Genomic DNA, 27,760 nt, shown 5'->3' on the forward strand with positions numbered 1-27,760 from the left:
GCGAATCCGGCCGGCCCCAGGGCGCGGCCTGTTCCAGATCACGTGGCGGTGACTCTGTCTCAATCTACTAGGACACTTTCCAGTGTGCTCTGCTTCCACTACACTTTGCTGAAAAGGACACGGAACTAAAGAGATTACTAGAAACACGGTGGCGACCCGGATATCAGAAGCGCTGTGTCATCAGCAGGAACGCGGGTGGGTGACCTGCATCGCCTTGGTCTCAGCCAAAGTTATTCATTGGAAGTGAGCACTAGTATCTTGAAAGCTTAATCCATAACGCATTCGTTGAGCGATCGTCTGTTACCGCGTTGGAGAGTTTAAGCTCTTGTCATGAGTTCTCTCGCGTTTTTGGTGACAGAACTACAGGTGGGTATCGTCATTCTTGGCATTATCGTATATCTCTGATGGGTCTTAAGTCTCTGGCCAGTGAGACCCGTCGGAAACATCCTGATGTTCGCGAGGTCTTTGTTGCTCCATTCGCTCATGCGGGACCACGCTGATGGAAGATGACTATTCGATCGTAGGCTGCAGAGAAATCGTTGGCCATCCTCCGTTCATCACCGGAGCAGGCGACAGCGAATTTGGCGTCAGGTGTGCTTCTGTCGTGGTGGATCATGTATGTATGTACTATTGGTACTAATGCATACACAGATGGACCTCAGTCCGACGATCTTCTTCGCCCCGTATTCATGGGATGCGCAACCAAGAATGCGAAAGTCGTGGCTATCTCGCTTGGTTCCCTCCAACGCCTCATTGCTCTCAAGGCAGTGCCGCAATCCGCGGTTCCCGTTATTATGAACACGATGAGTGAATGCATGAACCAAGGAGTTGACATCCAGTTGCGTATTCTACAGACGCTCTTGTCACTTATCACGAACTTCCCGGCAGTTCATGGTCAGCTACTCGGTGATGTCTGTGCTATTAGTCATGTCATTATTACTACATGAGACGCTGACTGGAATGCAATCCTAGGCTCTTTTGCTATGCTTCAGGCTGCAGGAATCGCGAATCGCGGTGGTATCTTCAACAGCTGCAGCAACCCTGCGGCAGCTGGTGATGTTTGTGGTTGACAAGGTGGTTGACGAAGACAAGAGAGATGAAGTTGATGTTAATGCTCTTGTGGAGACTAGCCTGCCGAACGGGACAGTGAAGACTCTCGGCCCGTCGGCTCAAGACGCGTTCGCTGTGTTTCAAGATCTCTGCCTGCTGGCAAATGCGGAGCGCCCACACTTTTTGAGGCTCGAAGTGCTGCGCAAGACCTTCGCCCTGGAATTGATAGAAAGTGTGCTTACAAACTATCATGATCTTTTCAGGAAGGTAAACGATGACGCCCCATACCCATACGAATACTGACGTATCAAGATATAGCATACAGAATTACTTCTACTGTTGCAGCACCATCTATGTCCACTATTGCTCAAATCGCTCTCCGATCGACCGAGTTTTCCCCTCACGCTGCGCGCTACGCGCGTTGTATTCCTCCTTTTGAAACAGTTTTCATTGGAGCTGAAGACTGAGTCGGAGGTGTTCTTAGTGCTTCTGATCAAGATTATAGGCACTGATGGCAGCGAGGCCGAGGCTGTTGATGGTCATCCACATGGTCCTCGGCCACTCTGGATGCGTGTACTTGCGATGGAAATCATGCGCGGGTGAGTATGCACATATCGCTTTGTTTAGCCTGCGTTCTTATGTAACTTCTGTCTGTACGCAGATTGTGCAGTGACGCCGAGCTGATGCGCAACGTCTGGGATCGGTATGACGCGGAAGACGGAGGATCAAAAGTCTTTACATCCCTGATCACTGCCTTGAAGCGCCTCGTCATCGAAAAACCTGCCATGCTCGGCGTGTGCTCCCAGATGTTCGGTGTCGGTGTTCCCACTCACGCTGGTTCATCATCTGATTTAAGTTCATACGCACTCGATGTGGGAGGTGTGGCGGGTATGGTCGCCAATGCAGCTAGCGCTACCGTCTCCGGCGTTGCGAGCATGATTGGATCCGAAGCTGGGCTAACCTTGCATGGGTCAGCGATGAAGCTGCAATGGTAAGTCTAGCGCTTCTTTGATAGTAGTGGTTTGGATCAATGGCTCGCACACAGCATCGATCAACTTGACAAGGCAGATTCTCCGGTTATCCCGGAACCGTATATCTACCTTCTGGGTGTCCAGTGTCTTGTCGCCCTCTGTGAAGGATTTGCTTCTCTTACAACCCCACTCTATAACTCGATCATGGTTCAGAGACCGAGGGCTGCGGGCGAGCCTGTCATCCGGGCACCGCCAGCTCTGGATCTGTCATCTCTACCGCCGGAAGAAGCCACCACGAAGCAGTTGCGAACAGTGCGTGACATGGTGGAGAGTGGATGGCCTGCTCTCCTTGCTGCACTGTCATTTGTTATATCAACCAATCTATCCGACGAACTCTTTGTCGACGTGCTCGCAAGTTACCAAGCCCTTACTACTGTATCTGGCATGCTCGGCTTAACGACTCCACGCGATGCGTTCTTCACAAGCCTTGCTAGACTGGCTATACCCACTCGTGTAGTCACCAGTCTTGATTCCTATTCGCATCCGCATGGCGAGTCCATGACGCCCCGCAGTGCCGCTAGTGCAATCACCGAAAATTTGGGTCTGTCCCTTTCGGGTTCTGGAGCGGTGCAACCACCAGGATTGTCGGAGCGGAACATGGCTTGCTTGAAAGTTCTCGTTGCTAGTGCTCTCTTCCTCGCAGGAAGTCTCGGGGAGAGCTGGTTCGACATTTTAGAGGCACTTCAGAATGCGGACTATGTCCTTACAGTCAGGGGCGCGCGCCCTTCTACCGCTAAACGGAATACGATTGGACCTGGTGCGATTAATCTTCCCGGAGGTCGTACGGCCTCAAGCGGTTCCCAAACTGGTGCACAGACGGGCACTGTCGCTTCACCACAACAGCAATCTCACGCACGGCATCCTCTCCTAGCTGACTTGGATGCCGACAGTCTACAGCACGCGATACAGCGCCTCTTCGATGCATCCAAGAATTTAGATGATGGAGCATTCCGCGATTTTGTGAACGCTCTGTGCAAGCTGAGTGCTGCAATGATCGGGATGCAGTCCGAGGGCAACGAGCCGCTTGTGGTGGAGACAGACTCCGTCGAAGAGCTGGTGACCAGCGCGAGTCTCTCGCCACTACCAGAACATCGTAGAAGGGTCAGCGGGATACATTTGCCTCACACTCTCGTAAGTGGTTCCTGTTGATTTCTCCCTACGATCACGAATAACGTGTTAAATAGCGCTCTGGAGACTTTGGAATCAGCAAATTGGGTGGCGTATCAACCTCGAACATACACCGCCTTATATACAGGTCTTCCGACATCGCATGGGACACCATCACGAGTCATCTGCTCTCTGTTATCCGAAACGCTGCTGCTCCCTCTACTATTCGAACTCAAGCCGCTCGTATCCTCGATGACATCTTGGTTGTAGTGCCTCGCAACATTACAACTAGTGGTGATCTGCAGCCTAGGGTTCAGCGTCAAGTGCTGGATGTCCTGGCACAGCAAGTCATTCCAGAGAGCACGGCTGTCAGCAATAGTACGACCGTGGAACTAAGACGCATGGGATTTGAGACCTTGCACCAGATTCTTCAGGCATCCGGACACACACTGGTGGTGGGATGGGAGACAATATTCGAGATGCTGAGTAGTGTCTGCAAGCCCGCATCACCACCGTCTTATCCTGAGACATTCGTTACGTCTCCCTCCACGCCTGACACTGCGCGAAACAAGCCCCCTCCTCTAGGCTACGTAGTTGACAAGGGATACACTTCCCTTGTCAAGATCGCCTTCCAGTCGTTGACTCTGGTTTGCGACTCGCTATCTTCGTTGTCCCCCGAACATCTCCGCCTTTGTATCAGTACACTCGGCCAATTTGGCCGACAAGCTGATACAAATATCGCTCTCACGGCGGCCGAGAGTTTACTTTGGGGGGTGTCGGACTCAATACAGGCGAAGCGCAAGGACGTGGAAAAAGAACCTGAGTACAGCGCTTTGTGGATGTTTTTGCTACTCGAAGTTTTGGGCCTGTGCACCGATGCTCGCCCTGAAGTCCGTGTTGGAGCTATCCAAACTCTTTTCCGCAGCCTTCAGCTCTATGGAGCTACGCTGAGTTTGGCGACTTGGGATGAATGTATCTGGAAGGTCACATTTCCGCTTCTTGACGCGATGACCGCTGCAATTCGACAGACTGAGGCCACCAGCACTGCAGAATCGCCTCCGCTGGACCTGCAGTGGGATGAGTCTAAAATCCTTGCTCTGCAATCAATCGGTTCTATATTCCAAGACTTCCTGACTTCCAAGATTATGCGACTTGACTCGTTCGTCAATGCCTGGGACATTTTTGTGGGTCATATGCAAGATTCGTGGCTTCGAGACAATCGTTCAATAAGCGCGCCGGCACTTCGATGTTTGGACAAGGCTATTAAAGCATATGCTGATACTGACGACGAGGTGACAACTCGTGCATTGGAAGCGCTTGAGCGTGTGTGGCAGGCGTGTGATAGCATGGGAGATGCAGTGCTACAGAGAAATCCGTCTGCCTCTTCTGCAAAAGCGACCTCAAATACTCCACCAGCTGTCAAACCGTTCACTCAGGAAAGCCTTATGGCCTTCGTCGATGTCATCCGTAGCACAAGATCGATCGGTATGAAATTCAAGGCTGAAGAATGGTCTCTGGACCGGCTCGGACGTCTAATGTCCATCCTTAAAGGTAGAGTTCTAAGACTATCTCCACGTCGTGCATTCGAAGCCCATGACTGCGTGCAGGTGTTGTGACCTATCCCAACTCACCAGACTTCAGGCCAGACATAGACGCTCTTAGCCCGGTACAGGTCAGCCTTCGAATTCTTACAGATACTGCCTGTCTAAAGGACCGGGTGTTCAGGCAGCGGTGATGGAAGCTGTGGACAGTATTGACCTGTTCACCACTGGAGCACCTTCTCTAGTTCTTCGCGACCTCTCCGAATTCGCGACTCTTCCCTTCCTCGCTGCGTTTGATGTACAGGACACGACTGCGCCCCTGATCGCCAGCCCGTCTAGCTCGAACCAACCTCGTCCTGCACCAAAACGTGTGACATATATCGCGCTCTCAAAGAAGACAATGCCCATGCTTGTGGAGCTTTTCCTGCGATTCAAATCCCAGGCCGCGATATATATTGATGGTACCTTGGAGACGATTTTCTCAGTAGGTCTTGAGCCGTCCTTCGCTGACACTGCGACTAACGGGTGGCCGCGTCCTTTCAGGCTTACGCTATTCCTATAAAGCTGAAGTACGAATGCCCGGCGGCGTCAAAGTTTGGCAAAGACCTTCCTCTGTGGAAGACTGCATCCTCGAGTTTCCTGCGGATCGTGAAAGAATGTGGCCCTCAGATGCGCTATTTAGGGGAAGGTAGGCGCATCATATAGCAGTTGGTATTTCACATTAACAATCTGTAGCAGAAGTTCTCGGTGACCATCAGGAAGGGATTTGGCGACAGGTCGTAGAGGCCTTCCGCGGAGGTATACTCGCCGACTGGTGCGTGCGATGACCAGCCCTGCTCTGTCCAAGTACCGACAACGGTGTGCTAACAGCTCTGTCGCGGAGACATTCCCACTGGACGTCCAAGAAGCTGAGGAAAACTTCGACCTTGCACTAATTGGTGCATTGGAGATTGATGTTGTCCCGTATTTGGGCGACCAATCTGTGCCGGATTACCTCGTAATACAGCTTGCGAAAGTTCTGCATCAGGGCAGTCGATTGCGCGACCCTGTGGATTATCAACCTCCCTCCCCTGCATCTATCCCCGATTCTCCCTTAGATGCCAAGGAGCCCAGCAAGCGAGCGAAAACCCAGGGGCAGCGCGACTCTCATGAGCTCGAGATGACAGAGCGGTTCGGTGACCCTAACTTTGGGATCGGTACCACGGAGAACGGGCATTTCCTTCCTCGAGAACGCTTCTCTTACTGGTGTTTTGACTTGCTGTTCTTGATATGTTCAGATACTGCTCAAGGTAGGCTGAGTTTTGCGATTTTACGTGTATTTGTTTAGTCCCTTTTCTTCAGACCGCGTGCAGTCGAGGAAACGCGTGGCTGCCTTGAGCCTTCCGTCGCTGCTTGAACGATGCCGGATCACTCTTGTCAGCTATGTAGCAGACGAAGCCTTGCGTGGAAATTTACCCTTCCCTCGGTGAGTGATCTCGGCGAGATATCCATGCACTTCTGCTTACAGGGAATCAACAGAGCTCGGGAGGAAGAATTGTTGTACGTTCTTCAAAAACTATTGGCTTTGCAACTTTGGCCGGGTACGTTGTGGGCCGCGCTGTCCGATTCGCCCTCGAAATACTGCATTGACCAACCGAGTTCGTATTTTGTGTTGCCCTGAGTACTGTGATCTCACTCATACATCTCTGATATACATATCAGAAATCGATCAGTCACTGGAGACGTCAAAGCTCATCGCCGATGTGGTCAAACGGTCGTCGAAGGCGCCGCTCTTCCATTTCTACCCCGTTCTCTGCGAGATTGTCTCCATTCCACGCAAGACACCCACTGCTTGGGTGATGACAAATGCACCCCGGCGATCGCTCTCGAGTACCGCCAGTCCCGAAGAGGCGAGGAGGAGCGTGAGCTGGAGCCAAGTAGCTACCGGAGATATGGACCAAGGACGCGCTGTCGAACTCGATGCGAGAACGTTGGTGAAAGAATGCTTGAAGGAAGTCGGCAAAGAGATGGGTGTCGGTGCCGGCGGTTGGGGTGGCCAACTAGGGTAGACATGTCGATGATATGATACCTTATGTGTTACAATCTGTGCATATATACCGCCTCCAGGATATATCTTACGCTGTGGGGATAATTTGAGCATGGCAACGAGATCGTAAGTCATGAACTGCGTGCCTTTCTCAGTAAATGTTTCTCATCAGGTTGGAAGGCCGGAAGGCGTGGGCATATCGTCTTTCATATCCTCCTCCGTTGCACCGAGAACGGTCAGCAGATCCTTCTTGGCAAACATTCGTGCCGTCTGTATGGCGGTCGGGGTGCCCAGTCGAGGATCGGCACCTCCATTGACGAGAATGCGCACAACCTCGTCTTCTCCCTTGAAAACGGCGCCTGCAATAGGTGATTGACCTTGATCGTTGATTCTGTTAGGATCAGCACCTTTGGTAAGGAGTCCTTGAACCAAAGGTGCACGGCCGCTGTAGGCCGCCAGCATAAGCAACGTGTTTCCTTGCGACAGGAATAGTCACATTGACATCAACTGCAGTTAGAGGGGCGATTGTCGAAACACACCTTTCTCATTGGTGAGATTTGCGGGGAGACCTGCATTCAAAGCCTGGGTCAAGAGCTCTGTCTCGCCGTTCCGAGCTGCATCGAACATTCGATGAGCGAAATCAATTGTGTCTGGAGGGAGATCAATCGACTGGCACACTGCGGCATCGTTCTGCATCAAATAGTGTTTGGGAAGCCTGTGGTAAATGTCACAGCTCCAGCTTCTGAGTGGATCAAACCAACCATCATGGTTTAATGCAAAGGTCGGGTCTAGCGAGTGACAGTCAGCGTTGTTGCTGAAGAGTTCAAAGCTGATCGCTGGACGTCCGGATATGGTATCTATAGTAATGAGAGACCTTCCCAAGATCCTGAGATTAATATTGGGGTTGTTGACGAGTCTGTAACAAGGGGATTTTGCAAAGAAGGACAAGGACAACGTCAACAGAGAGCCAAGATTACCAGTGTTACACTAGAGTTTGTACGCGCAGCGACATAGATATTATTTCTGGCTACGTATTATTTCTGGCTACGACGGTAAGGATTAGTGAAGGTATTAGCAAGGTACTACATAATACCGGTTCAGATCGAGATGTGTGACAAAGAGAGATAAAAACGCGAAAACCAGATGGTCTTTTGATTTTGACGCGCACATATGTGCGAAGTTGGAACAAAGTAACTTCAAGAGTCCTAAATACTTAGACTTGTCACCGCAGATATGTATCGTTAAATACACTTTCTCAGTAAAGCAGGGGACAATAATACTGCAGACTATGCCTGCATTTGGTTCCAACACCCGTTAGCTCTTCATGAATGCATGAAGGTCGGGCCTGTGGGGTCCGCCGGAATCCGCCGGACAGCCAGATCCCTGTGCAGTGCGCATATTATTACTGTCTAGGGCAGGCTCCTTCCCACCGTAGTTTCGAGTGGAGGGGGGCGATGTACGAACAATTTTTATCCCGAAAACATATCAGCCAACACACATGATTATCACGTGAAAATTCAAACTCACCCCTCTCCACTCTCAACTACGGCAAACGCCACCCGGGCGCATCTCACAAATCAGGCAGTCGCGCACCTCATTTTCCTGGAATCTGGAGGTTGCGCCTCGAGAGCAGCACACACTTGTTATTCACTCACGCTGAGCATCCGTGACTTCTATTTTATTTTGTCTCCACGTTTCGATCACGCAGGTGACACTAGGTTATTGTGCTCCATTCGTAAGTACGTCACTTACCGTGAATTGGGTTACTGATGTCAGGTTCAGACAAGGTTTTGTGTAAAATTGCCATGAAATTCTTGCAGATGGCCTTAATTTAAACCCTCGGGCTAAAGGACGAGCTGTGTGCAATGTGTTGTGGACAGCTGGGGAATAAGAAGCTCCGAGATTGCAACTCTGCTCCGCAGAGCATCTGTCAATGCTGTGGTCTAAAACTCATGTCTTGCACGTGAGGAGAAGATGCGGAGATCTGCTGCAGTGGCTCATTCTTGGTGGTGGTGGTGGTGTATTACAGGACCCCTGATAATACATATAAAGGCTACCTACGTGTCCGGACCAAAATTGGCCCAAAATCGCTGGAACCTTGAGTCAATCTGGACCAAAATGGGGGTCCGGAGCCCGAACTCCTTAGTGCAATGTCCAGACCTAACTGGGGTTCGCCGCTGAAGGCTTCATCTCGTCCGGACCTCCGGGAGGGGTTGGCCGCCAGACGCCGCCCACGTGCAGGCTAGGTCTGGATGCGACCCATTCATGCATGCCCATATGTGTACTTAGCAGTGATAAAAATCAATTTATTTGAGAAAAAAATTGCAAAAGCCGTTGATGTGAGAGCACTCGGACATCACCTGCGAATCCCATCGTTCTATGCCTCGGTACCACCTCGCCTACAATAGAAGTCATTGTAGTTGATTCAATATTTCCCCAAGAGAGCTTCCATCAAAAGGACTGGTGTCTGCAGGCAAAAAATGGCCATCGGACTCATCTGACATACCGCAGGGGTTGTGGAACATATACCAGGATGCTCTTAGGGTACCCGAGGTATATAAAAAATCAAGAATATCTTGGACCCAGATTCTACGGTGACTGATTTCCTTAAATTGCCAATGCCGATGCAGAGTTCCGCTCTTGTACATTCACAGGTGCAAAGATGTTTCAGTCAGCACCCACCTAACATGGATCCTGGGTGTCTCAGTACTCATCCTATCCCACCGCGGAGACTATTGGCTGACCTTAGAGCATACTTTGGCCAAGCATTGCTTGACAGTGCTCGGTCAGTGTTGGATCCAAGCATGGCGGACACATATTACAATCTGTGGACTGTGCAGTATTGGTCAGAAATGCAGGACATTATTCACCTTTGGGCACGGTGGAAGTGCTGCTACAACTGGATGTCCCATCAGCGCTACGATCCTGTAACACATGAGGCATTCGAACATGCTCGAATGAGGCTACATGCATCAAGTTGGAATGGTCAGACACGAGCTCTTGGCACAGGCAATATAAGGACATCTACCTTCACAACATTCCTCTCCGATGACCGGTTGTCCAATAATCATATTGACATGATGATGAATCACCTCAAGTATCGTGCAGAGGTCGATGCTCAGCTCTCTCAGGAAGTCATCATTGCAAATCTTGTGCTCCCTGCAGCGGTCCTGAAGATGAATATGCAGGACTATCACAATGACACAACTCTACCTCCCATGCTGCGAAAGGTCGAGGAACTCATTCAGAAGGATCAGCAGAGATGTCTGTACTTTCCAGCATTTCTTCCAGAACATAACCATTGGATAGCCTTTGAGATCAATTTCATGCAGTATGAAATCTCCTACGGTGAGTTTGCCGGTCAATGCCATGGTGCAAACACTCACAAGGTCACCATAGCGGACTCAATTGGATACCACATCTCTAAACCCAAATTGCTCCTCGACAAGCTGGAGCAGTGGCTGTCAGCAAGATTCAAAAGCCATTTCAGTGAGTGTGGCAACCGACTCACACATGGGATCCAGCAAGATGACTTCTCTTATGGGGTTTGCACGGTCAATGCCATCGCGCACGCTGTGTTTGGTGATCCACTATGGACGGTGCAGCATAAAGAGCTGGAGAGAGTGCAATGGTTCCATATATTCTGTGACAGCCATGAGGATCACGTGAGTGAACACAGTGGACTATACGGAGACGCTTACTAATATGCGCACACTGGCAGAGTGCAGCAGCCATTATGCCGACTGAACAGGGACAGGAGACACATGTCATGGATGAAATACGACATAATGAAGGCAGGCCCAGAAACTGCACTAATGAATGTTATTCATTGCCGCATGTCTCCGACACCACACCTATCTGTTGTCCAAAGATGGCTATACCTCATCTACTCAATCCTGTGGACACATCAGAATATGTTCTGGAGTTTGCGGACTCTCGAGAGGCGGAGGATTTGGGCATCAATGAACATGTATCACACACCTCTGCGCTGTATTCTTCACATGAAACTCAGGTGGACTTGGTAGCTCTGTGTCATACCAGTGATGCCGCTGAAAACCCCGATCTGAGCTCATCCAATTGCCATGCTGAAGCCTACAAACCTGATGATGTGATATCAAATCTGCATCTTCAAGTGATGCATGCAAGCTACGAGGACAGAGCAGTGACTGATGATGCCACGGAATCGACGATTCCTTCCACCCATGACACTGTTACAGGTGTCAGTGTCGATCAAGTCACGGAGTTGTCATTCAATGCAACACATGGTGTTCCAGGTCCATGAACTGAGCAAGAAGAGCCCTTCAAGATTGGTGATCAGATGTGCCAGAACTTTGCTGAGGTGGACGTGGAGAATAGTGAAGGTGGCCGAGACGACATAATGAAGACCGAGACTGAGCTCTACCCAATTTTACAAAGACAAAGATTGCAGCCAGATCTCAGGCCACATTGAACATTCCAAGCAGCTTGAGCAAAAACACCAAGAAACGGACTGCCTCAGATGTTGAAGGACTCAACATAGCATCACCCAAGAGCGGCTCAGGAAGGTTGACAAAGAAGCGTCATCGGGAAACACCGAGTAATGAAGCGAGAGGAACGTCACGCTCAAGCATCACATGTTACGTTCTCAATTCTAAAGTGAGGGCTGGTACATTTCATTCCAATCCTAAGCGACTTGAGGAATGGCAGGACAAAATTCGTGCTCTAGACCAACAAACCGGATTCTTTAAGGACAATGTTATGCAGGTTCAACATATCCCGTGTAACAAGGAAATTACCATGCAGGAGCCATACAACATCGGCCACTTCAAGCGCCATCTGAAAGCCTGCAAGGGTCCCGGCAAGACCACCAAGCTTTCTGGTGCTGGCATGCCTACATTAATTGAGATGGATAAGGAGGACTCTTGGAACTCGCGTATGAAGTCTTTGCCTATTGAACCTACATCACAGTGATATCCTTGCCCAGGTCTCACTGCCGAGCATCACCTGCAGGTTGCAACATATATTACACGTACGAGAGCTGCCGGCAGTGGAGCACGCTCTGTCACTGTCATTGCCATGGAAAAATACAGTCGGTGATACAAGGAGCTATCAACAAAGCAGCAAAAGCTTGTTCGAACAACTCAGAAGCACGGGTTGGGGTGGTATAATGACTGGAGTTTGCAGGTAGTCTTTTCTATCTCATGCAAAAAGACAGTCATCGTCCACGGTAGCACACCACTGTCACCATGTGAGCTTTGCCACAGCCTCTGGGTCAACAAGGACTTTAAGAATGCAGTCCATGTACCATTGAAGCTTGACAAGAACTGCAAGTTCACAAATAAGATGTATCGTGGACAGGCACTCGCGGAACTGTATGGCCGCATTGTAGGCCTTCGTGATATTATTGAGCAGCCGGTACGTTACTCTATCTCGAATGCTATGATAGATTTCGCTAAGGACCTACATAGAATGCCAACCAATCACCGTTTGTCCGCTTTGCAATCAGTGCACTGAACGGCACCTTCAAGGATGATATATTCTTGGGATTGGTTGAAGCTGTAATGCTTAAGCACGACAAGCTCGAACGTGGTGTTGGAATGCAGAACCTCAAATATGCACCTGCATTTGACGAATTTATGCATATCATCAACATTCACAGTCCGAAAGCCTATCGGTTCATTACGCAGAGTTTACCTGGTCGCAGTGAGCGTAGCTTCAGGTGCGTTCACCATGTACTTGGCTATGGTTGCATTTATAACTCTGTGTCAGATATAATGAAGCACGTCAACCTCAGTTTTCTGTTAGTATATCTGAATGAACATTCATGTTGGTAGCATCAGCAAAACTCAACTTTTACTTAAAAGGGTGCTTAAATGACTTAAATGGACTTATGATCCTTATTTAAGGATATAAGGTCAAAAAGGGCCTAATGCATATTACATGAGTGTCTGAAATCAGACTTATTGATACTTATTTGAAGACTTATCGCCTTAAATAAGGGTTGTAAGACCAAAAAGTCAAAATAGCTCTGCAAGAAAAAGTTGGGTTTTGCTGATGTAGACGAGCACCTCAAAGTACTTGACTATGATGGTCCTTTGGGTCTTAGCTGCGATGACACGAAGCTGCATCCCGCATTTCGGCCCTACTATGACAAGGAGAAGGACGGCTTCTACATAGCCGGGGGCACGGGAGAACCTCTCCGTGTTGCAAATCCGAAGGAGTTCACTGACGCCGTCTCACAAGGACGCTTACAGAAAGCGACAAAAGTGAGTACTATCTCAGGGCTATCGGCACAGCAAATAGTAATGTCTCTTACCTTTACAAACAGGTTCGGCTCTGGTGCTTGCAAATTCCATTACCCAATATCGCTCCAATTATTCTGGCTGCCCTCCCAATCTCGAATAATGTTCGGGCACCGGAGTTATTTCTATACTTGGAGCAGATCTTGACCGGCCTTCATGAACACCAGATTAAGGTGGTCTCATATGCATGTGATGGCGCCACGATCGAGCGCAACGTACAATCCCTCTTCCTCGAGACATCCTCGCATCACCTCTCGTACAAGATTAAACATCCTGTCCGAGGGTGTGCTGCTCTCGACTTCTCGATTTCATGCTTTAACGACACAGGACAGCCCATCGTAATGCTGCAAGATCCCAAGCATGGGAGCAAGACGATGCGGAACAATGCCTTCTCCGGCGCTATTTTACTGATTCTGGGTAACGAACCAGTCATGTACCCTCTATTTCGCAAGATCGCCTTTGAGGATGGTCCATTGTTTCGCCGTGATGTCGAGAAGATAGATCGCCAAGACGACAATGCTGCTTGCCGTCTTTTTGCCGCTGACACTGTTCAATGGCTCACGGAACACAATGTCGACGAACACCTTGGTGTGATTGTTTACCTATTTGTCTTCGGAGAGCTGATGGATGCCTACCTGAGCCGACATCTGTCTCACATCGAGCGAATCAGGCTGGCTCTACGGGCATTCTTCTTCATGGATATGTGGGAATCCTTCCTCGAAAGGGCTGGCTACTCCAAAGCAAAACATTTTATCTCACCTCAAGCACGCGCTATCGTCGGCATACTGATACGGGGGATCATTCAACTTGTATATGTCTATCGTGATCACCTCAACGGCCGCTACCCACTCATGCCTTGGTTGTTGACAACGGAAACATGTGAACACGTCTTCGGGCTCTGCCGTGTGATAGTCAAGGACTTTACAATGCTTGACTTTGTATATATGGTGCCCAAACTGCTGGTACAGCTTCAAGAATCTGCGTTGAAGTCCAGGTGCTCGAATGCCAATGGGAAAGCGCGTGCCCAAGGGTACAATCATACTCACACAGACTCTCGCGGTGCTGATTTAGCTAACCTGCGCACCTTCCCATCGGATGAAGACATCAATGCTATGGCTATCATTGCACATGAGGAAGCTCAGAGCCTCTTCGCTCTGCTTGGTGTTTTTCCTGAAACAGTGTCATCTTCGACACACTCAACACCAAGTTGGTCAGTTGGACCAGCTGCTGCGGGATGCTCCGGGGAGGACGAAACTGACAGTGACTATGTCTCCGACACTGAAGATGGTGAGCAGGAGGCTGAGCACCTCGATGGTATACTTGCCGCTGTGGAAGAAATGGAATTTAGCACTGAAAGACGCGAAGATGAGGTACGGAAGTTGACTCATGCGGCTATCTCTCTTTCCGTAGAGGAATCAATGAAAATGTGCGTCCAACGTATCTCTCTGTGAATGCATAACCTGATATGAAAGCTGTACCAGAGCATCACTGGTGGAGTGGGAAGAGCACGAAGAGGAAGAAATATTAGCTGATGTGGCAAATGTCATCGAGCATTGCCTCACAGAGAGCCGCGGTCCAGCGCTGGACAGTTCATCTCCATCCGCAGACTATGCACTCCAATCCAGCTTCGAGGACGCTGTCGACGTGGATATTAGAGAGCTCGTAACGCTTCGGCGTAGCCATCAAACGAAGCAGGCCGCATCTGGTGTACGGACTCGAGGCCAGACAGACGATGCAGGTCAATCACCGAGACGGCTATTGCTGCGCCAGTTTCAAGACATCATTAAACAGGAGCAAGAGCGCGGAGTCGGAAGTGGATTGGAGCGTGCGGCAAGATGGAAGAATCCTGGAATAAGTGGAAGTTCAGAAGACACCTCGACGAGTACTGCCGCTGATCGCGAGAAGTCAGGTAACGCGGCCAATGCTGCAGCTGTTGCAACATCCCAAGCCAAAAAGGTCAATTCATACTGTTCCTGTCTCCGACTTTGCTCACCGTGTCTATGACAGCTCTTGACGCGACGACGAGGAGTGTACAAGAGTGTTGAACATTTCAACTTGGCCGTGCTGCAAGAAGGTGGCGTGTCATCTATCGCGCCATTGTGTCCGGCCAATTCCAGTCAAGGAGGACCCGGGTTCGCTTTTTTCCTGCTGGAGAATTCAGTGAAGTTAGGTCGTGGTAAGCAGATTGTGATTTTCAACTACGTGAAGGTTACTCAGGTATGAACAGTCTTGTCCATTTACACGAAAGGCGGAGGCAAGCACGGGAAACACTCATGGGTACCGAGCATCTCGCTCGTTACTGCGGCATCTTACATTGCGATACAAGTGTTCGATTACGCTTTTGGACGCCAGTTCGCTGCTATCCCTCAAAATGCCGTCAGGGGACAGATGAAGCACTATGCACATGTCTCCCCTGGTACTTTGCTTTGCATGCTTGACACGGCTCCGAAGACCTTGACAGCCAAAGTCGAGATATCCGCGAGCGACCTCCAACGCTACAAGACCTTGACTAACGAGAATGCGCTGCGGGCGATTCAAACTGCTGTAGGGCAGCTCGGGAAACCACCGCGGCGTACCCGCGACGCTGCGGTAGATTCGGACGAGGAAACTTGAGGGTGCTCTGCTTTGTTGGCTGCTAACGTATTACTTCGTTTAATTTACATGCATTACTACTGCTCGAGGGCTCTCAGGTGCCGCGCGGCGCCGGGGAGAAAAAATTAGTGATTTTACATAGGCATGATCCGCGTCCGGACCAAAACGGCCTGTAGCTGGAGGATTGAGCCGTGTCCGGACCAAAATGACCCAGAAACTGTCCGGACCAGAACCCCACCACTTAGAGGTAGCCTTTATATGTATTATCAGGGGTCCTGACGATGTCTGAAATTATACTTTCGCCCCCCTCTTGACTAGTATTTGCTCAAACTATACGCTCGTCGTCCTCCGGTTTCGTGGTATTACGTGGACGGGAAGTGGGATGACATGGCGCATTCTGTCTTACTCTAGCGGTTGCCCGACCGACTACCATGCATGCTCTCGGCTTCGCGTGCCCCGTTCGCAGGATCGACATTCTCGATACGCCTACCCCCAACCTCGAGAACGGTCAGGATCGTTACATCTGACCCGGATAATCATCCTTCGGGGACGCGCAAAATACTCGTCCCATACATTTGCGAGAGGCTGGCGGGGAATAGGCGGAAGTGGTGAGCTCCTGCAAGCTGTTCTCGAAGTGCTTGCCATTGAGTGAATTCACTGCGAAGTACGTCTTCGCATGCTCCACTATTCCCACCGTTATGTTCTGCCTTCACCATCCAGTAATGCAGCGCATGCTCGATTACTCACTGACCTTCCTGACAGGTTACGAGCGTTGTCGACGATCCCCGATGCTCCCCGGAGGTGACCGTGCAATACTCCGAGGCGCTCTCATCGACCTCCATAATCAATGTTCGTCGATATATCCTCAAAAGTCTGGAACTCACTTGTATTTTTACATCTAGAGCTATATTTGTCGTTAACGTGCTCGCCTATGTTGTGTGATGGTAATATTTGCACGGCTTCCGAATCGACTTCCATGCCTGGGCGTGTACTCCTCCGCCTCGTCTGCCAAGACGTCTGGCATTCGAGCATCAAAGTGCGAACAAAGAAGGACGTTGCTCCTACAATGCCGCTACTGTTCTACGTTCTCTCAAATGTGAGCCCGTGGGGTTCCTAGCGGTCAGTTGGCGTTCATGCGGTGGCCTCAATCACCGCGATTGTCAATACTTGCGAGGGCTTACGCATCGGCGAATACAGCCTCGACGGGCGCATGTTATCACGGCCAAGAATCGCTCTCCACGTCACCGCCGTCCGGTATGTTGTCCTGCATTTCCTCAGACCTCAGATAATAAGATTTTACTCAGACCGTCGTGCGACGACGCAATTCAACGATTCATCACCTACTCGAACATTCAATTTTCGCTGATTACGCTACTACTCGAGAACACGGTAAAAGTCCGCACTCTTTGCAATTGGCGTATATTTGTGCAACTGTTCGCAGCCGAGTGCCGAACTGCCTTCACAGCCCAATGCGAACACACCGCCCCCAGGTGGTGTAACCTTCATCTCCCAGCCTCTCGCTCAGATTTTGGCCCACATCTTCCGTTATCGGGCTACCCTCCGGGTCGTCGATTCTTAAGAACCGCGCTTACACATCCTGCGCCACCTGTAACGCGGCGATGGCGGGCCTCGGCCAGCCCTGCGGTAGCTAGCAAACAACATCCTCTCCGCGAGCGCAGCCGGTGAGTTATCCGTGGAGGTTTTGCGGGACATAGGAAGCCCAGTTTGGCACGCGTGAGGGAGAATTTGATGGTTTCTAGGAGTTCAACACGAGCGTCTTCGGCCAGAACGAGCGCCCTCCCTAGTCGCTTCAGCCACTTCTGCTCGCCGTGGCACACGCAGTGCGTCCAGCACGGGATGTGCATTCCTCGTGTAGTGTTTTGTCCACCGTCCCATTGAACTTCGTCAGTGCATGTTTTGCTGAAGACATGGCAAACAACGTTTTCGCCAATATCTTCTCCTGTTAACGGGGCCCCGGGAGAGTAGCGGAGGTCCATGAGATAAGATCTAAAGCACAGCCACAAACGTCTATGCGGGTCGTCCTAATTGTGCATGGGCACCTCGAGTGTACTGGACGCGCCTCTGTCTTTAGCGAGCAGTGATGAAAACGACCGGCTTACACTTGCCGCAAGTCGAGCATCCTCTTCTACAAGGTCGATCACCGCCTGCTCGGATTTGCCGCCGTCATTCATCCATTACGTTCCGTCGCACCCGTGAGTGCATCCAGTGTAACGGCAGGCAAACGGGCGGGATAAGACTGTGTCCTCATTAGCGATGCCGCTCGCACTTCCCCACCCGCAACTTCATCTGCGGCGGAAACAAGGTCATGCCGAGCGCAGCATCCTCCAGGCTTTGCTTCCACTTCCGAGGTTCGCTGATATTCCTGCACTTAGTCTGATCGCCCTCGCCCGCGTTGAACTTCCACATGTGCTCCAGTAGCTCAGGATCGCGAGGGTACAGCTGATGAACGCGATAGCGGATCGCAAGAAGAACGAAGGATATTGAGAGCGAGTCCAGGGGAATGTAAAGTTCTCGTTCATCTCCGCGTTTCATGTTCAATGGGTGATTGGAGAGGAATAAGGTGAGGGGAATGCGACGAAAAGTTCGATGTGTTATCTAAAACCCGAAGACATTAGACAGGTTCGCCGCAAATCTGGAAAAATGATCAGCTGGGGCTGCGGCCAATGAATCAGTTATTCAGCGCACATCTATACGAGGGCTCAATCAGAGAGGCCCATCCTGTCTCCTTCATCAACCACTTCTAAATTTCATTTGCCTTGGATATTGTCCAGAACGTCAGACGCGATGTACGCCTTTGAGGCACAATCCACATGTACAGGTCCCGCAACTGGAAGGGGAGTAACAGTGAGGGAAGTGAAGGACGTGGAGTATTCAACGGGGCTTCTCGAAGTCTCTGTCACTGGTCGACCATAGGTGATTCCAAATTACGCACTCGCGCGACGACATCCGCTCTCGAGACGAGAACTTGTAGGTTGAGACCCCATCATCCACCCTGATGTCAAGTCGTCCTTCGAGATGCAGCAGTATCTCTCGGGCGTAGTATGATGTCGGTACCGTCGCCATACTAGGGATGTGAAATAGGGCGGTAATGCCCACAGCGAGCCATCGTGAGCACAGCACGGTGACGTCAGCGTGTGAAGAGTTGTGAGCGTCGCGACACGTCAAGGGACCAGACGTATGCTCGGGGCTTGCATCTAGCATTGTGCCAAAGCTCGTCCAACCTCCGGTCCTGCTCACCGCCACTAGCTGGACGTCTCAAACTGTCTTTGTTCATGCTTTCTTCTACGCAAATTGCCGTTCAATGGCCCTCCTCTCTGGAGCACTGCTGTACATCGCAAGATAGCGATCGATGGACGGCCTATCTCTTCCACGGACCATCGCTCCACCAGGGCCTTCGGATGGCTTCCACACAGATTCGATCCGCAGACCGTCGCAGATCAATCATTCGCTCGTTCAAATTTTTGCTTCGAGCTTCCTTTTGATGCATCTAACGCCAGATCGGTCCTCCAGCGCTTTTTGATCCGATTGGGGGAAGGGCCTTCCCGAAGGAGGAGGATATCGTTGAGGACGGCCTTGTGGATGAGTACGACATCCAGAAGCGGCGAAAAGAGTCAGAAGCGGGTTCAATAGGTTACAGCGTCGGGTGCGTCTCACAATGGATCACGGTATATCTTTATTTCGCTAGCGCAACTCCGCTGCAAACTGCAGTAGCAAAGTCAGATACAGTCCACAGAACAACAGCGGTGTCCTTACGTGTCTTCATCGTCATCGATCGGCTTCGGATAATGAATGAATAGCGACACAATGCACGACTGCGTCGTCCTGCCCACGGAACCCCGATGCTCTTCGTACCCCTGTGGCCTGCACACGAGAATCATCGTCATCAAGTTTGGCGAGCGGCATGCCATTGACGCAGCGGTCAACGCCCAGGTTGAACGGATTCACAGCGTCACGACGGGCAAGTTCCAAATTTCAGCCCGGTTTCAAACTGGTATCGAGGAAGAGGGAAAGCATTTGCAACGGATATGACACAAATCGTCAATATAATTTCGAATTGCTTTGAGAGGAGCTGGCACTCATATCTTACGCGGAGCGCAATCTACACAAGCAATGGCAGTATAGCTCACGTACCGTCAGCTCAAAAGCAAATAATAAGACAACACACCATCGCCGCCATCTTCCTCCATTTTTCACACATCAAAACTTGCTGCGAATGTCTTCATACCAGCCATATCTGTAGAATTTCGAGGTAAATCCAATCCTAACGAACAAAAACACAAATGCGCCATTGAAAGTTCGCCGGTTTTGCAGAGAATTTCAGAGCGACCCAGTTTGTGAAGGTGACGCATCATCTTCGCGGATCTGAAGTGGATGATCGGTGCTCGATCTCCAGATATCGGATGTATCTTGGATCCATGTTCTCTCCGTAGATGGGTTCGCAAACGAGGCGACATCTGCTGTACCGACATGTCCCTGCAAGTCTTAGGTTACAAACGAGTGATCTGTGGCAGTCATCCTGTGGGCACTCAGTACTCAGGGACGCCTCGTAGGGCAATATTCCTGATGTAGGCCTTCAAAGATCCCCGACTCCAGGAACTGGAGGAGGGCTTTGGCAAGGGGAAACGGCAGACGCCTCTGCGAATGAAGTTGTGCGAAAACAACATCAGTAAATAAGTTGAGTAATAACACTTACGATTTGAGTCTTGACTCCGTCTAGGATTCCGGTCGCGAACGTCGCTGTTGCACTGGACCTGTCGACATTGTTCGAGTGCAGGTCTATTTACGTAAGATCGCGCTCGCGAACGTTCCGCCCTTGCGCTCGACCTGCCCACGGTGTTCCAGCGCAGGTCTATTCACGTAGGATGGCGCTCGCAAACATCACGTGCGCGCTCGATTTCTCGACGATGTTGGCGCTGCTGGACGACGTTACACCTCAGTGTCGCTCCTCGACGAGTTGCTATACGACATCATTCTGTTTTGCATGTGAGTGTATTCTTCTTCTCGTATTATTACTAATCTACTGATTCACCACTAAACCATGTAGAATCTACGTGGACCTGCTCTCTTGAAGACATAGTTTTCGCATTTTTTGCGACTGTTTCGGACAAGTGTAGCTGCAAAATAGGTGCGTCTATGCTTGTTGACTTGTTCAAATGGATACTTACAGTTTAATTTGCACAATGCAGTTGCTATTTGTGATACTGTGTTCACAGTTTCGCAGTGCTGTTTTGATTGAGTTCGTGTCTAAGCACGTTAAACATTTCGTGTTCAAGCACGTTAAACATTTCGTGTTCAAGCACGTTAAATATTTTGTGTTCAAGCACATTAAGTATTTGTCTTCAAGCACGCTGTTCAAGTACACTAAGGATTTGTGTTGAAACACCTTTAAATCTTCGGACTGAAGTAGCGTAAGCGATTGACTTTAGCCATGGCAGATTTCAATCCCTCATGGTTCTATTTGTCTGATGAACAGTATTTGCGTACACTCCAAAGGTTAAGTCTTCATACTCTGCAGTCTGCAGCTGTGTCATCTCACTGTTTAATACCTCAGAAAGACCGTAACAAGTCTGAGATTTGCAGAAGACTTCTTGTTGACTTTCAATTGAGTCGTGCATCTGTTGCTATCATGTCCAATGAAGATGTAGCAAAGTGTCTGCATGGTGATGATCAACTTCTCAAATCCCGGTATGCTCTGCTCAGTGCTCTGTATATTAAATTGTATGGTGAACCTGTAGCACTAGCAATACGTTCTGCGAACTCTCCACTTTTTGAGGAACATCCATTAATTGGATATGCCATACCGCCTGTAGAATTATGTATAGAATTACCCTGGTTTGTCACTCCAGCTAGTGTTCTTATTCACCGTTTGTCATCTGTGTTAATGCGAACACTTTATAACTATGGTATTACGTTTACAAACCAATTGCCGGTAAAACGTCATGCACGTTGCACAGTTATAGTTGAGCATATTGTTGAGTTGTCCCAGTACTTATTCAAAGTTGAATCTTCAAAGTTTTTGAATACTATCTTGTGTCATTTACCATTCTTATCTCAGAGTGAGTTATGTAGTCCTCGTAGTGAACTGATTTTCAAGCTACTAAAGTCAAGTGTTCCATCTGAGATTTTTGATAAATTAAACATGGAGTCTCATACAAACAGTGATGCAAAGAAAGAGCAGCGTAGAGTTGAAAAGGCGTTAGAAATTGAACAGGACAGTGCAGAGACAAAAGCATATATTGATGCATGGCCACAACTTGTTCCTCACAATGTGATTCTTAACTGTCTGAACAATTATTACACTCATACTCAGTGGCATTCACCTTCAATTTGTGCTGTATGTGCTCGTCAGTCACATGAGATTCATATTTCTGAATATAAGATGGATGGTTTACTGCTGAATAAGCAAGTATTATCTGCATTCCAAATCACAGATCCTTTCATTCTAGAAAACTGCGTAGTTAAACAGAATAGCTCTGAGTTTGTTTTTAAGGACTCGAGGTTAGACGGCTGTATGTTGGACAAGAAAGGGCTGACTTATGATAATGGCATGGTCACAGCTATCAAAATTTGTTCGAGCTGCTATACAGCAATACAACATCGTACTACACCACAATATGGCTTAGTTAATAATCTGTATCGTGGTTGTCTGCCTGAGCAATACAATGATATAACCTGGGTTGAAGAAATGGTTTGTGCAATCTACCGTAGCACTGCACATGTCACAAGAATTTATCAGTCATCTGACCCTGCACAGCCAAAGGTGTTTCATGGAAACACATGTGCACATGATTTAAATGTTGTTTCCACAGCATCAGTGCTTCCAAGAACACCTGCCGATGTTGCTGGTATGCTTACAGTTGTTTTTATTGGTCCACATAAGTTTAAGCCTGAGTACGTAGGAAACATGTATCGTGTGCGGAAGCGTAAGATTTGGAGCTTCTTACTGTGGCTTAAGAGTCATAACAAGTTGTATAAACATATGACTTTTGATCTGTCTGCACTTGATATGTATCCTGAAGATGATGTGTTACCGGGTCTTAGTTCACGAATTGTCGAAGATCACAGAATGGATACTACACTTATATTTCAAGATGAAACGGCAGGCTTTTCAGAACATCCTGCAGAATTATTTGCCAAAAGCTGCCCTCTATCAAATGAACCACAACTTATGATGGAGAAAATGGGCATGTCAGATCCAGAAGGAGATAAACTTAGTGGGAGAAGCTTTACTGCTGCGGCAATAAGAAGTATAGTTAATCCAACTGCATCGCAACCTGATCTTGTAGTTCATCATGGTATGCTGCCTGTCTCTGAATACAACAATCCTAACTTGTTTCCAGGTATGTTTCCAACACTATATCCATTTGGCATTGGTGGGTTTGAAGATCCTAGTAGGCCAAAGCCAATAGAGTTTGATACTCAGGTCAACTACTATCTTGATCTTGCAGACAAGGCATTTCGGTATCATCACATGTTTATGTTCATTGCACTTAATATATGGCAGCGTCGCTCTGCTCACTTACACACACACTTTGCAGTACAAAAGCCCTACTTTCAGACTATCGCTAGAAGATTAGTCACTCTTTCACCCTCCTTGCTTATGTCAGTCTCTAACCATCTTGAGAATGAAGGTAAATATGCAGATTTGACTGACCAGCAAAAAGATGCATTAGACTTGCTAAAGCATGTGAACACTATTGGTGGACATATTCCTGGTTCTCAAGCCTCAAAAATTCGGGTCAGAAATGAGATACGTAGCTACTTTGGTTACTTTGGCATGCCACATATTTACATGACCATAAATCCTTCGCCTGCACATAATCCAATTTTCCAAGTCATGTATGGTGACACTACTGTAGACTTGGCCAAACGATTTCCACTAGTTGTGCCTGCACATGAACGTGCTTTGCGGCTGGCCAAAGATCCAGTTGCAGCATGCGATTTCTTCTACTTTTGTATACACACTATATTTGAAGACCTCTTGGGCTGGGATTTTTCTAAGAGACGCTCCAAAAGGCAAGGTGGAATCTTAGGAAAGTTGCGTGCATTTTATGGTACACCTGAATGTACTGAGCGTGGTACACTGCATGGTCACTTTGTATTATGGCTACTTGGAGGTCTGAATCCTTCTGATTTGCATGCTAGGTTGCGTGACAGTCATGAGTTTGAATACCGATTTTTCAGATACTGGGAGAGCATTATATTTCATCACTTGCCTAATATTGATATGCAAGTTGATCAAACGTACGAACCTCGTATTGAACGACCACCACAACCACCTATTGTTGGTGAATCGGCACTCAATATTCTGAATGAATGGGAGTCAGTGTTTGTCACTGAAATTAAAAAATGTGGAGAAGTCTTGCAGCGTCATCAACACCGTAAAGTCTGTGAAAAATACAGTAATGAAGGTAAATGCAGATTTTTATTTCCCCATGAGGTTGTTGAGAGCTCATATTTTGATCGTAATACTAACTCTGTCATTCTGATGTGTAAAGATGCAAATGTGAACTACTACAATCCATATATTCTGGTTTTTTGCAGACATAATCATGACATTAAATGTATTCTTTCTGGTAAAGCTGCGAAGGCTGCAATGTTTTATATTACAGACTATATTACTAAGGTTGACCTAAAAACCTATCAGATGCTATCATTGTTATCAAAGGCAGTAGCAAGTTTACCCAGTGGCAATGACCAATCCTCGCAATTGACTAGTTACAGTACAAAAACCTTACTAAATAGGTGCTTGGCTCAATTCTTGCGTCAACAACAGATCCACTCTCAGCAAGCAGCCTGGTACATACGTAAGAGAGGCGATAGTATTTCATCACATCCTACAAAGCCCTTGCTATCTATTTTGTTACTGCTTTATGTCAAAGAGCATTATTTATTTGCTATGCAAATTGAAAGTCAGAGTGGTGAGGATAATCATTCTGATGCTGATGACATTGAAGAGTGTACTATCAATATTAAAGTGAATAAAAATGGACAGCTACTCGAACGGAACCAAATTGATGATTACGTCTACAGACCAGACACTCTTTCTCACTTAAACTTCTATGACTTCTGCAGATACTTCACATTAGAGTCTAAAACAGCACAGCATAATCATCATACATCAGATGATCGACTAGGTGTACTTCGACGTCTTTCTGTAAAGGAACAACATCCTCTTGCAGATACACATGTACTTGTTGAGCACTTCACTCCAATGCATGTTGACTTTAATATGGAGCGTGTTCCACGTCCAATTGGTACACTGATCCCTCGCCGTGAAAATAGTGAAAGGTATGCAATATTTATGCTGGCACACTTTAAACCATTCAGTGATACAGTTCCACTTGTAGAGTACGGTGACACCTTTCAGCATACCTTCAGTGTATATGACTTTAGTGAGTTCAGCAAAACCAAGATGCGCAACTGGGAGGCAGCATATGAATGCGAAGATGCAAGAGACAGTGAACGGTTGCGCAAGCGAGCGACGCTGCTAGCAGAATCACGTCACTTGACAAAAGCCATGTACTCATCTGTTACAGCAGACACAGATGATGATGTTGATGTTACATCACATGATAGACGAAGTGCGGTCAATGACTTTAAGATACAGCAGTTTGTCTCTTTACTTGAACAGTGCAATTGGCTCCATCACAACACTTATCACAAGATAGCTGCACTATCCACTGTTAAATATAATATAACCCACTTGCAGTTGCAGAAGTGGAAGTCAGCCCTACATGAGCAAGAGATGCAAGTAATGCAGAAAAGACGTAATGCTGGCAACATGAGCTCTCAGTTTACTCTCGAAAAAACTCCTGCATACACTGAGTATTACATGACGCCTACAATACCAGAACAATTAACCACATCCACAGAAGCCCCAAATATGAGTGATACTACTGCATTAGTTGAACAGTCCCCAATGAAAGTTCTACAGTCTGTTCAAACATCCTACAGTTTAAATGCTAAGCAGGCATGTGCCTTTCAGATTTGTGCAAAACATTTTATTCAAAACTATGTAGTCAAATCAGACACTGTAATGGAACCGCTGTACTTGTTGCTCACCGGTCCCGGTGGCACAGGCAAGACGCATGTTGTCAAAGCCTTGAAAGAATTGATGACATACTTTGGCTGCTTATACCAAATTCGTTTTCTTGCACCTACCGGCTCTGCTGCTGCTCTAATCGATGGAATGACAATTCACAAAGGACTCGGTTTGAAGATACAATCAAAGACAAAGGGTAAAGGCAACAGGCGACTGGGCGAAAGTGAACAGGACTATACAGTAACAATTAGTGTTCAAAATCGTACAGTATTGCGTGATGAATGGCAGCGTGTTGAGTTTGTACTTATTGATGAAATCTCACTGGTTAGCTGTCAGTTACTCTCTGAGATAGATCATGCATTACGTTATGCCAAAGAAAAACCAGATGTATGGTTTGGAGGTATTAATATAATTTTTGCGGGAGATTTTTATCAATATCCTCCAGTAGGTGGCACACCGCTATACACACCTATATCAGCATATGCAAGACAGACATCAGATGAACTCAGCAAGAGGCTTGGTCGACTTGCATGGAAGCAAGTAAATGCAGTGGTAGAGTTGACTGAGCAACAACGTATGAAAGATGATCCTGAGTATGGTGATGCAGTCAATAGATTGCGAACACGTGAATGCACAATGGGAGATGTTGACCTATTTAATACACGGGTAGTTAAGTCAGCGACCCATCTTGATGGCCTTCAAATAAAAGATGATGATGATGATCCTACAGTAATTGTCAATACCAACCTGCTACGACAAGTTATTAATACTGAAAAGGCACAGGCAAACTGTGATGCAGACAATGGTTTGAGCTTAATAATATGCACAGCGGTCGATAAGATTGATGGTCAGGTACCTGAGAAATCCATTCGTGATGCACTTCTGCGGCTCAATGTAACACCACTTACTTCTGAAGGTGCCCTCCCAGCATTCATTTCATTATATGTAGGCATGCCTGTGGTACTACGCAGTCGAAACATCTCCACAGAACTTGGAATCACCAATGGTGCTCAAGGCATAGTTAGGCACATCTCGATTAAACACTGTCCTGTCGGATACACATATGCAGATTGTGTTATAGTTGAGTTTCCTACAAGCAAGGTACATCTGCCTGATTTGCCTTCAGGCTATGTGCCTATTGCTCCAACAACATGGCGGTTTACAACTACACTTAGAGATGCCAATGGAGATACACAAAGGTACCAACTTACCCGACTGCAACTCATCATACAACCTGCATTTGCGGTCACCGGCCACACATCGCAAGGCAAAACACTGCCTAAAGTACTTAACAACATGACTGAGGGCGGCTTTGCAGCCTACGTTGCTGCATCGAGAGCACGCACACGAAATGGCCTATTCATCTCAGAGCCAGTAAAGTTGGAACAGCTAAACAAGCCTGTTTCTGCTGACCTATACCATGAGACACAGAAATTTAAAGTGCTTGAGCAAAATACTTTAATTCACTATGGCTTTAAAACAGGATCCCTCGTACCTTTGCCAAATCCTGAAAGTGAAGATGACATCTCCACAAAGTCATTTCATGTCAACTTTAGTGACAGTAGCTCACAGTCAAAAGGAACCAAACGGAAAGCCTCACAAATGGAAGAATCAGGGATTTTGCCATCAATATCAATGCCACATTCTGACTCATCACCATACATGTACAAGCACGGTTGCCAATGGTCATCCACAGACTACTCATGTGCATATGATGCCACATTTATGTCACTTTATCACAGCTACTCTCAACTGAGCTCTTCTTTGCGTGCAATGTGGAAGAATCAGTCAGCTATTGCTAGTCTGTTGGTCAGTTGTTTTGAGAATCTGAGCCCAGACTCCAGTGCCGAGCAGTTTAACATGCAACGTGATTTTCTCCGAGATTTTCTTAGTAGACGATCACCTATGGAATATCCAAGATATGGTCCACAGTTTGCCTCTGCAGCAAGCATAATTGAATGTGCATTGGAAAACACCACTAACAATATAGTCACGACCATACAGTGTCTTGCCTGTCATCAAACACGCCCAATCACACTAAGAATCCCATCTGTTATTGTGTCCAC

The 27,760-nt window shown here is 48.0% G+C and overlaps 4 protein-coding genes across 4 annotated transcripts; 2 read left to right on the forward strand and 2 right to left on the reverse strand.

The window, feature by feature from the left end:
• Nucleotides 1–330: 330 nt before the first annotated feature.
• Nucleotides 331–6,777, forward strand: SCP_0805040 (hypothetical protein; the record flags this gene model as incomplete). The annotated part of the gene is made up of 17 exons (XM_027761092.1): nucleotides 331–366; nucleotides 417–461; nucleotides 525–591; nucleotides 652–911; nucleotides 973–1,317; nucleotides 1,369–1,649; nucleotides 1,712–2,041; nucleotides 2,096–3,212; nucleotides 3,266–4,739; nucleotides 4,796–4,860; nucleotides 4,914–5,213; nucleotides 5,273–5,417; nucleotides 5,468–5,543; nucleotides 5,600–6,018; nucleotides 6,071–6,194; nucleotides 6,248–6,366; nucleotides 6,431–6,777. 17 exons carry the CDS (start codon nucleotides 331–333, stop codon nucleotides 6,775–6,777), a joined length of 5,550 nt encoding a protein of 1,849 aa, XP_027616893.1.
• A 146-nt stretch (nucleotides 6,778–6,923) lies between these two features.
• On the reverse strand, nucleotides 6,924–7,522 carry SCP_0805050 (hypothetical protein; the record flags this gene model as incomplete). The annotated part of the gene is made up of 3 exons (XM_027761093.1): nucleotides 6,924–7,231; nucleotides 7,295–7,445; nucleotides 7,517–7,522. The coding sequence occupies 3 exons, from the start codon at nucleotides 7,520–7,522 to the stop codon at nucleotides 6,924–6,926; spliced, it is 465 nt and encodes a 154-aa protein (XP_027616894.1).
• A 4,555-nt stretch (nucleotides 7,523–12,077) lies between these two features.
• Nucleotides 12,078–15,649, forward strand: SCP_0805060 (hypothetical protein; the record flags this gene model as incomplete). The annotated part of the gene is made up of 8 exons (XM_027761094.1): nucleotides 12,078–12,149; nucleotides 12,203–12,453; nucleotides 12,504–12,534; nucleotides 12,761–13,000; nucleotides 13,063–14,462; nucleotides 14,518–14,992; nucleotides 15,044–15,212; nucleotides 15,264–15,649. The coding sequence occupies 8 exons, from the start codon at nucleotides 12,078–12,080 to the stop codon at nucleotides 15,647–15,649; spliced, it is 3,024 nt and encodes a 1,007-aa protein (XP_027616895.1).
• Nucleotides 15,650–17,896: 2,247 nt separating this feature from the next.
• Nucleotides 17,897–18,181, reverse strand: SCP_0805070 (hypothetical protein; the record flags this gene model as incomplete). Its single annotated transcript, XM_027761095.1, has 1 exon — nucleotides 17,897–18,181. The coding sequence occupies one exon, from the start codon at nucleotides 18,179–18,181 to the stop codon at nucleotides 17,897–17,899; it is 285 nt and encodes a 94-aa protein (XP_027616896.1).
• Between the last annotated feature and the right edge of the window lie 9,579 nt (nucleotides 18,182–27,760).

The sequence above is a fragment of the Sparassis crispa genome (genome assembly GCF_003851025.1).
Source record: "Sparassis crispa DNA, contig_000007F, whole genome shotgun sequence".
NCBI lineage: Eukaryota > Fungi > Basidiomycota > Agaricomycetes > Polyporales > Sparassidaceae > Sparassis > Sparassis crispa.